Source organism: Lampris incognitus, chromosome 19, assembly GCF_029633865.1.
Source record: "Lampris incognitus isolate fLamInc1 chromosome 19, fLamInc1.hap2, whole genome shotgun sequence".
Lineage (NCBI taxonomy): Eukaryota > Metazoa > Chordata > Actinopteri > Lampriformes > Lampridae > Lampris > Lampris incognitus.
The window spans coordinates 6,296,759-6,306,010 of record NC_079229.1 but is presented as its reverse complement, the minus strand read 5'-3'; the positions used below and the strand labels follow the sequence as shown (position 1 = coordinate 6,306,010).

Sequence of the window (9,252 nt, the reverse complement as noted above, 5' to 3'; positions counted from 1 at the left end):
TATGCTATACTTTACTGATGCTATTACGCAATATTCGTTCCAGTTTATTAATGCTATATGGAAATCTGTTGGAGAGGAGCAGAGGAGCAGGCTGCTGCTGCAGCTGGAGGATGCTAATGGCTCGGTGCAACTAAAAGCTGCAACTCTGCACGCACCTGCTGAGGGCTGGCGGGGCAGTCACGTGGTGTGGGGATAATGTCCTGACGCATGCGCAATAATCCAGGTAAGAAAATCAAAAGAAGGTCGAATCCGTTCATTTGGACGCAACGTCTACTGGGAGAAGCGTTTCGTCGCTCGCCCAAGTGACCTCTGACCCCACAGCCGCATAGGCCACTTCCATGGACGTGGCCGTGAAGGCGCGTTACTGCGGCCACGTGAGGATCCGGGGGAGCCGATTCAACTTCCTTCGAATCGGGAAAAAAAAATACAAAAATTCCCGACTGGGACGATTCACGCGGACGCCCCCTCAAACTGTTGGCACGCGACTTGGTGGCTTGTGACGTCACATACGCCGAAACGTGGCGGATGAAAGCTGGCTGGTGAGTCCTCCACATGTACGGTGGGAGGAGGCAGGTGGTGGCATGTGGTGGTCTGCAGCCCCCCCCCCCCCCAGGGTGGGCGGAGGGGGTGGAGCAGCGACCGGGTACAATTGGGGAAAGAAACCTTATTAAATAATCCATTTTTCCCCCCTCACGTGTAAGGTAAACCACGTGGTATTGGGTTATAACCGTTAGTTGCCGCCCGCATAGTGAACTAGATTAGTCAGACAAGTTATTTATTAGCATTAATCAACCCTGATTAAAAAAAAATAAAAACTCAGGTAAAGCAATATGCTAGTGGTTTTAGGGATTGTGCTGCACGTCTGAGCAAGAAAAACACAACTCATCTTTGCAGCGTCCATGTTGTTTCCACGTCACCTCTTAAACCCCTGTGAGTCTCCCCACCTTGGTATTATCTGTTTGGGATGTTTAATGGACAGCATCCCCCCCACCCCCAAACAAATATCACCCTTCATAAAGTGTACCCTAACACACACACAACTAATGCAGGAGACAAGGGGAAGAGTTAGCTGCACGTGGTGATGAAAAGGGGGGCACTTTTTCTAGAGAATCCTCCACACATCAGCACTTCCCTCACAGCTCCTGCATGTCGACACTGAACCTTTTCATCCATGTCCATACCCACCGCCACGTGTGTGTGATGGTGGGGTCTGGTAGCGGTGATGGGCGAGGGATCGAAAAGAAACCACCACCACCACCTGTTAAACCGTAGCCAGAGGCCTGCAGAGTCTCAACCCTGCTCTGGACAACCCTCTGGTGTGGTGTATTCTGTGTTTGTCTGCTCTGGACACTTCCCTGGGGTGTCCAGAGCAGGGTTGAGACTCTGCAGGCCTCTGGTGTGGTGTATTCTGTGTTTGTCTGCTCTGGACACCCCAGGGAAGTGTCCAGAGCAGGGTTGAGACTCTGCAGGCCTCTGGTGTGGTGTATTCTGTGTTTGTCTGCTCTGGACACTTCCCTGGGGTGTCCAGAGCAGGGTTGAGACTCTGCGGGCCTCTGGTGTGGTGTATTCTGTGTTTGTCTGCTCTGGACGCCCCAGGGAAGTGTCCAGAGCAGGGTTGAGACTATGCAGGCCTCCGGTGTGGTCTATTCTGTGTTTGTCTACTCTGGACACTTCCCTGGGGTGTCCATAGCAGGGTTGAGACTATGCAGGCCTCTGGTGTGGTGTATTCTGTGTTTGTCTGCTCTGGACACTTCCCTGGGGTGTCTAGAGCAGGGTTGAGACTATGCAGGCCTCTGGTGTGGTGTATTCTGTGTTTGTCTGCTCTGGACGCCCCAGGGAAGTGTCCAGAGCAGGGTTGAGACTCTGCAGGCCTCTGGTGTGGTGTATTCTGTGTTTGTCTGCTCTGGACGCCCCAGGGAAGTGTCCAGAGCAGGGTTGAGACTATGCGGGCCTCTGGTGTGGTGTATTCTGTGTTTGTCTGCTCTGGACGCCCCAGGGAAGTGTCCAGAGCAGGGTTGAGACTCTGCAGGCCTCTGGTGTGGTGTATTCTGTGTTTGTCTGCTCTGGACACCCCAGGGAAGTGTCCAGAGCAGGGTTGAGACTCTGCAGGCCTCTGGTGTGGTGTATTCTGTGTCCAGAGCAGACAAACACAGAATACACCACACCAGAGGCCTGCAGAGTCCCAAGCATGGGAGATTTCTAACACCAAGCGTACTTTAAAAAGTATGTGAGAGCATAAGAAAGCGTGTCTCTGATCGTATTGTTCAGTTTTGTGGTCGGACTTCCCTTCTGCTCACGATACAGCAGGGTCTTTTTATCCTTTTATACTGATTATTTATTGGAGTTAAAAATCCACATGTGCACACAACACCATATACCACCACGTGTCATGAATTTAAAGCAAAACAAAACAAAACACACCTGCCGCATATCAGATTGGAGGGCTGTATAATAGATTCCTTTTATATGGACCAATCTTGCTGGATGAAGAGTCGCACAGGACCATTAAAGCCGCAGGGGATGAAGAGGAGGAGGAGGAGGAGGGAGGCGTTTTAACAAAGGCTGGTTTTTGACGGGGTTTTTTCATCCCCCCCACTTCCGATTGACTTCTTATTATAATGCAATATCTAACCTAGTGTTTGTTTATTCATATTATCACCGCCGGCCTTAATTATCGTTTCATCTTCATCTTCATCATTATCTCGCCGGTCTGCCGCTGCTCTGCTTCCTCCCGGGCAGATGAAGGGTTGAGGGGAGGAAACGATAAAGGAACAATGTAACAGCGCCCTCGCGTGGCCGTTGCGCGGAACCACCCCGGAAGACAACGGTAACCCGGAAGTAATCTACGCGTTAACGTTCCACGTGGGGGGAAGAGGAAGACACACACACACACGCGGGGCAGACGTCGACCGACATGGCCGCGCGTAGCGTAGAAGAAGTGCTGGCGAAAGCGGAGCGAGAGGAGGCCGAGAAGCTCAAGAGTATCACCGTCCACAAGGACCTGGACCTGGACTATGACGTCGGCAACCTGCTCGCCGTCGACAAGAACCGCATCGACGTGCGCGAGTTCAGGGAGCGCACGAAGGACGAGTTCCTGCGCGCGCTGGCCCGCGACAACACGCAGCTGCTCGTCAACCGCATCTGGAAGGAGCCGACGGAGAGGGTGGCGGAGGCGGTGGTGGCCAAGCTGCCGGAGCCCACCACCGCCCTGCCCCGGGAGAAGCCGCCCCCCAAGCCCCGGCCCCCCACCAAGTGGGAGGAGTTCGCCAAGCTGAAGGGCATCCAGAAGAGGAAGAAGACCAACCTGGTGTGGGACGACACCGCCAAGGAGTGGAGGCGGCGCTGGGGCTACAAGAGGGCCGGCGACGACACCAAGGACTGGCTGATCGAGGTCCCGGTGACGGCGGACCCCGACGAAGACCAGTTCGAGAAGCGGCGGAAGGCCAAGACGGAGCGGGTGGCCAAGAACGAGCTGAGCCGCCTGCGGAACATCGCCAGGGCGCAGAAGATCAAGGTGCCCGGTGTTGGGCTGACCCCCACGGCCCAGCAGTCTCCCTCGGAGCTGTCCAGAGCCGTCGGCGTGGCCAAGACCTCCACCGCGTCCGCGGGCAAGTTCCAAGACCGCCTGCCCAAGGAGAAACCCCCCAGGAAAACGGGCAAGAAGAGGAAGTTCGAGCCCCTCATAGGCGACTTCTCCGCCGAGAGGCGGAGGCAGCTGGAGCTGCTGCAGGTGATGGACAGCAAGAAGCCGCGGCTCGACGTCACCCGGGCCGTCAACAAGCAGATGCGGGAGGACGACAGGGAGGAGGCCGCGGCCAGGTCCAAGAAGGGCGCGGGCAAGAAAGGACGCAAGGGCCCCGGGGCCGGCAAAGGAGGGAAGGGCGGGAAGGGGAAGGGAGGCGGCGTGAGACGGGCCAAGCCGGGGAAGCGCTGATCGGTACCCCACTTCCGGTCCAACTGTCTTCGGTTGCTGAGCTTTGAACAGACGCTGTGTGTGTGTCGAGCCGGTCCGGTGGCTCCGGTGCCGGTGGTTCGGGACGGACTTTTAAGGGACTGATGAGATTGTCACAGTGTCCAAGCCAATTGACCCAACATCAATACGGAACATTTGAATAGATACATTGTAGCCTCCCAAATTTGATATGCCACACCCCCCCCCCCTTCTGTGAACCACTGCAGTTTATCTTCATTACCACACGTTGCCGAGCTTACCGAGCAGCCGCAGTGCAGAACCCTTGATGCAACACAACACGTAGTATGGCAGACGGGTGACATTATATTTGTGTTGAGGACAGAGACTAATGCAACAACCTGATTATAAGGATATGTTAACGCAGCCCAGTTTTGTTTGTGTTTACGTCATATTTTTATATATATACAATTTGACACCTGAACGGAGCGATGAGTCGAGGGTTATGACTTGTGTTGACCTGTTTTAATACAACCTGAAGTTCGTAAGACGCTTGCCTCCTGCTTTTTCTTTGACTATTCCAAGTTATATAAACATGGGCATGACAAAAACCTGTAATACGGTGGGGGGAGGGAGGGGGGGTTATTTGGGAATGGGGTGGTTTCAAATCAAATGTGCTTAAGAGTTGCAGAGCACTTGTGTTTCTCTCCTCCCAGTGGGGCGGCAGGGTCTCTAATCCACTTACCTGTGATTTTTGCTTATGTAACGACTTTGCTCTGGCCGTGCCCTCTAGACAAGGGGGCAATTATGTTGACCCAAAAGAGGCCAAAGCTGCAACCCCCTGTGCACTAGACCAGTGTTTCTCAACCCAGTCCTCGAGGACCCCCTATCCTGCATATTTTCTTTGCAACCCTGAATAGGTACCTGTTTGTAGTTGTCCAACCAATCAGCAATGAATTTTGTCAGATGTTGCACACCTTGCATAATTAAGTGCTGCGAGATGATTGGTCGAGTAAGTACAAGCAGGGCTACCTATGCAGGGTTACAATGAAAATCTGCAGGATAGGGGGGGGGGTCCTTGAGGACTGGGTTGAGAAACACTGCTCTAGACCCATGCATTAACATAGGAATAGCTGCTCAGCGAATGACTTGATGTGAAACAGACGGGTGATTTAAATCTTTTCTACAGGACGGCCTCGCCTCTACTGGGGCGTCTTGAAGTGATGCATGGTCAGGGATGCATTAGGTGTGTTGTCTTGACGGACGTGATGGAGTGGGAGGGGGGGGGCGGTGCCGTGGGTTGTGACGCTGACTACCGGGCTGATGAAGTAGAGGACAAATGAGGTTAATTGGTCGCCTCATCCCTTTAAAGGCGTTTTCCTGGTTTAGGTAGTGTACTGTACATCCACACACACACACACACACACACACACACACACACACACACACGACTGCTCCCAGTGGAGTCACACCGTGCTAATCCATGGGGCTGTTGACGTAGTTTCTGCCCTACTTCCTTTTTGGCCCTGACTGCATCATCCGCCTGCATGCATTGAGGCCTTTTGCATGTTTTGTTTTTTTTCAAATCATCCTTTATGGCCGTCAGGGAACCGCAGGGTACTAATACAACGATGCTCTAACTAACGGTGAAAAGTCTACAGTGTTAATAGATTGTTGTTTGAACGCTGTTATAAACCCACAGCAAAGCAACTGGTGGTGGTGGTGGTGGTGGTGGTGGGGGGGGGGTCACCATCTGTTGACTGTTCCTCTCACCCGCTCCCAAGCTCGTTCATCTTTGTCCTCACTCGGCCACTGGAAAATGGGACCCCGTCGATACACGTAAATCAATCATGCGATCTGAGAAGGTGAAAAATATGAATTCAGCAATTTCGTGTTAGGCGGGCGGGCGGCGGTACCAGTAACCAGATGGACGAAACAATAGGCAGGGGCATGAGGAAGAGGAGGGGAGGGGAGGGGGGGGGTTAATTAATTAGAATTTCGGAGGTGAAGGTCGGCTGGCCCTCCAGTGTTAACGGCGCGGGCGGCGAGGTCACGGAGTTCATTCACAGCCGACCAGTTTGTTTCGTGTGTTTCTTTTACCGATCAGTTCGAATGAATGGATCCAGAGCAAACGCGCGCGTCAGGGTTTATGCTCCTCGTCTGTGCCCCTGAGCAAGGCAGTGGGCGGTTGGTCCCCCCCGGGTGCAGCATTGAGGCGGCGGCCCACTGCTCCTGGCTGCACAGATCACAAGCTAGGACGGGTTCATTTGCAGTAAATAAGATTCCCCCCAAGGGGATTAGTAAAGATTTGTAAAATTACATGGGGGGGGGGGGGGGTTGTTTGGGGGGGGGGGGTTGCAAAATTTTAGAAAATATACATGTGGATTCTCCATTTGTTTTACACCTGTAACGCTAATAACCATGCTGTCCCACACTGAGAAGACGTTAATCATTATGACATGGTGTGTGTGTGTGTGTGTGTGTGTGTGTGTGTGTGTGTGTGTGTGTGTGTCTCTGCACTAGTGTCCAGCGCCCCCTCCTGCCGCAGCGGATTAGTCGGCTGCATCTACCCAAGGCTTGCAACGCGGAGACCTCCTCCGGTGTGCGAGAGGGACAGTCGCACCTTCGCCATGCAGCGTGTCTACATGCAGAGCAACGAGCACTTCCAGGTTTTCACCACCGTCCTCGCACCACAAGGTGAGCCCGACTGTACGGGGTAATATGACCAGCTGCACAGCACCCGTCCAAGAGGACGCACCAGGTGCTGTATTCGCATTGTCTATGGTAGCCGGAGGGCATATCGAGCGATGATTAGTTGACTAGGATGCACTCTGACCTGGATTTCTACTAGTATACTGCATTATGCTGACGTCTCAAATGGGGCGATGCGACGCACAACGCGCCAAGGATTCCTCGTGCACGGCATGCATTTGCAGCTCCACCACAAAATACACTTTTCTCATTTCACTTTTTTTCCGCTGACTCACATTCTTCTCTCTCCCGATGCTCGCCAGCGAGGTGTCGCCACAGGGCAGAGGCCGAGAAGGTAAGCTCCTGTCTTGGTCTCGATTTTGATCATTTCACAGCTGTAGCGATAGAAAACCCGGTTCTGGGTTTTAGTCCTTGGCTATGGGCCGTTGATGAAAAGCATCTGTTTTTGTGGTGCAGAGAAAGTCAGCAACCGGTTCTTCTCTTCAGTTTTCCCGCTGTTTAACTTCATGTTTGCCGTCGTCTGAGGCCCGTCAAGCTCCTCGGGGGTTCTGTTTCTTACGCCGTGTGTAGCCGTTCCTGTGACGGACACGGCCGTATTTAGGACAAGGCACGATGAGATCAGTCAGTAAGATCGAAATGAGAGCGGTGCCGGATTTAGGGGCTCTTTCTCAATGCACCACGGTGGATAATCTGTGAGTTTAGACTCCTAATCCGCTCCATTCACTCTGCAAGCATTAAGACGGCAGAGAGGACATGCAGGGCTGAACAGGGGTGGCAAATTTAAAATAATGCAAAAAATAAAAATGCACGAGTTCAGAAATTACTGTGGTATCCACGATGGCATGACTGCAGTCGTATTTTGCAGACGGCGAGGCCCTCGGCGAGGCGACCGGAGAAACGGTTGTAACTTCTCTTTATACCATTAGATGGTGGCGGTGCACAGCTACAAGCCCCGCTGGCCGGACGAGCTGGAGCTCTCTCCGGGCGACGTCATCATGGCGCTGTCCAAACACGAGGAGGAGCGGTGGCTCGGCCGGCTGCAGAATGGCCAGCAGGGCTACTTCCCCGCCTCCTGTGTGATGGAGCTGGGCCAGGTTGGTTGGCAAGCTGTGTTCAGCAATGCAGCATTATTCCATACACAATGCACAGTGCTGCTGTTGCCTTGCAAAGGGCAGATTGTGTGGAAGGGGATGACAAGGACATTCTATTCTATTCTGTTCTATTCTATTCTGTTCTATTCTATTCTGTTCTATTCTATTCTGTTCTATTCTATTCTGTTCTATTCTGTTCTATTCTGTTCTATTCTATTCTGTTCTGTTCTATTCTGTTCTATTCTGTTCTATTCTATTCTGTTCTATTCTGTTCTATTCTATTCTGTTCTGTTCTATTCTATTCTGTTCTATTCTGTTCTATTCTATTCTGTTCTATTCTGTTCTATTCTGTTCTGTTCTATTCTATTCTATTCTATTCTGTTCTATTCTATTAGGCAAAATACTCAACAGATTTTGGTATGTCAGGGTTACGATCATTATTTTCAGTTATGTGCTCATGCTTATCCGAAGTCTTGGTCTAATCTGCAGAGGTCAGTTCTGTCAATAACCTTTCCTGTGTCGCCCCGACCCCGCAGGCCCTCCACTGTCTACAACCGCAGTGGGGCCAGTTTCCTGTCAGGAGGGAGAGGAACTGTTTGGTAGTTTTAGGGAAGCACGCGCCAGATAGGAACAGATGCATGAAAACGGCCCGCGGGTCGTATGTCGAAGGGCGTCAGGTAACCCCGGACACCCCCGTCACATTGTTCTCCTCGGCTGTTTGTGCTCTCAGGGGAGCGCGTCCGCCAGAGACCCACGGAGGACGTTGTCTTTGAGGATTTCAGGCTGGGACGGCGCCTCAGACCAAGGAAGGTGCGTGTGATGTGTGTATTGCAAAAGGGGGGAAAAAAACAACACACAACAAAAATGGGTAGACACACACACACACACACACACACACACGCTTCCCCCTCAACAAGTGCATGCAGCTGTTCCACCGCCACAGCCTCACCCCCCCCCCCACTCCCTCCACCCCACCCAGTCCCCTGTCCCATCCCACTGCACTCCGCCCAGCGCCCCTGAACAGGTGGCTCCTTTCGGCCCTCATTAGTTAACAAAGCACACAGATTACTACAACCCCCTCCACCACGCACACACACACACACACACACACAGACACACACACACACGCTCCCTCACCCTGATCAATTCCTTCTCGTTGCACTGCTGCTCCCTCACGGCACCGCGGGGCCGACGGGGGGGGGCGGAGGGTGGGTGGGTGGGTGGGGGTCCTGCTTATATTAGACTTCTGGTTATCCTCCTAAATGTATATGGAGATTTTATGGGGGGTGCAAACTAATAGAAAAAAAACAACAAAACCGCCCTGAGATACGAATTCGGACGTGACCCCAGGACGCGACGTCAACGCTCGGGAGCGACGGGCCCGGCGATTTTTTGCGTTTCGTTACCGCCGTTGTGTAACGGGGGGTATCTTTCTAGGCACCGCAGGGTACGTGCAAGAGGGTGGACGGGGATTTTATATATTCACCGGTCTGCTTTTGAATTTTGCGTGCGCGTGTGTACGTGTGTGTGTGTGTGTGT

General features: G+C 52.8%; 2 protein-coding genes across 2 annotated transcripts in view; both read left to right on the top strand.

The window, feature by feature from the left end:
• Positions 1-2,874: 2,874 nt before the first annotated feature.
• Positions 2,875-4,460, top strand: rrs1 (ribosome biogenesis regulator 1 homolog). The gene has a single exon (XM_056299654.1). The coding sequence runs from the start codon at positions 2,915-2,917 to the stop codon at positions 3,932-3,934; it is 1,020 nt and encodes a 339-aa protein (XP_056155629.1). The 5' UTR covers positions 2,875-2,914; the 3' UTR covers positions 3,935-4,460.
• A 2,080-nt stretch (positions 4,461-6,540) lies between these two features.
• Positions 6,541-9,252, top strand: part of si:dkey-97a13.12 (vexin) — a 3,174-nt gene continuing 462 nt past the window's right edge. Inside the window, exons 1-4 of the mRNA XM_056299850.1 lie at positions 6,541-6,607; positions 6,925-6,956; positions 7,549-7,716; positions 8,444-8,523. Of these exons, the coding sequence (XP_056155825.1) occupies positions 6,541-6,607; positions 6,925-6,956; positions 7,549-7,716; positions 8,444-8,523 (347 nt within the window). The remainder of the gene's footprint in view (positions 6,608-6,924; positions 6,957-7,548; positions 7,717-8,443; positions 8,524-9,252) is intronic.

Coding starts and splice junctions, on each gene's coding strand:
- rrs1 (XM_056299654.1), top strand. CDS start 2,915: ATGGCCGCGCGTAGCGTAGAAGAAGTGCTGGCGAAAGCGGAGCGAGAG.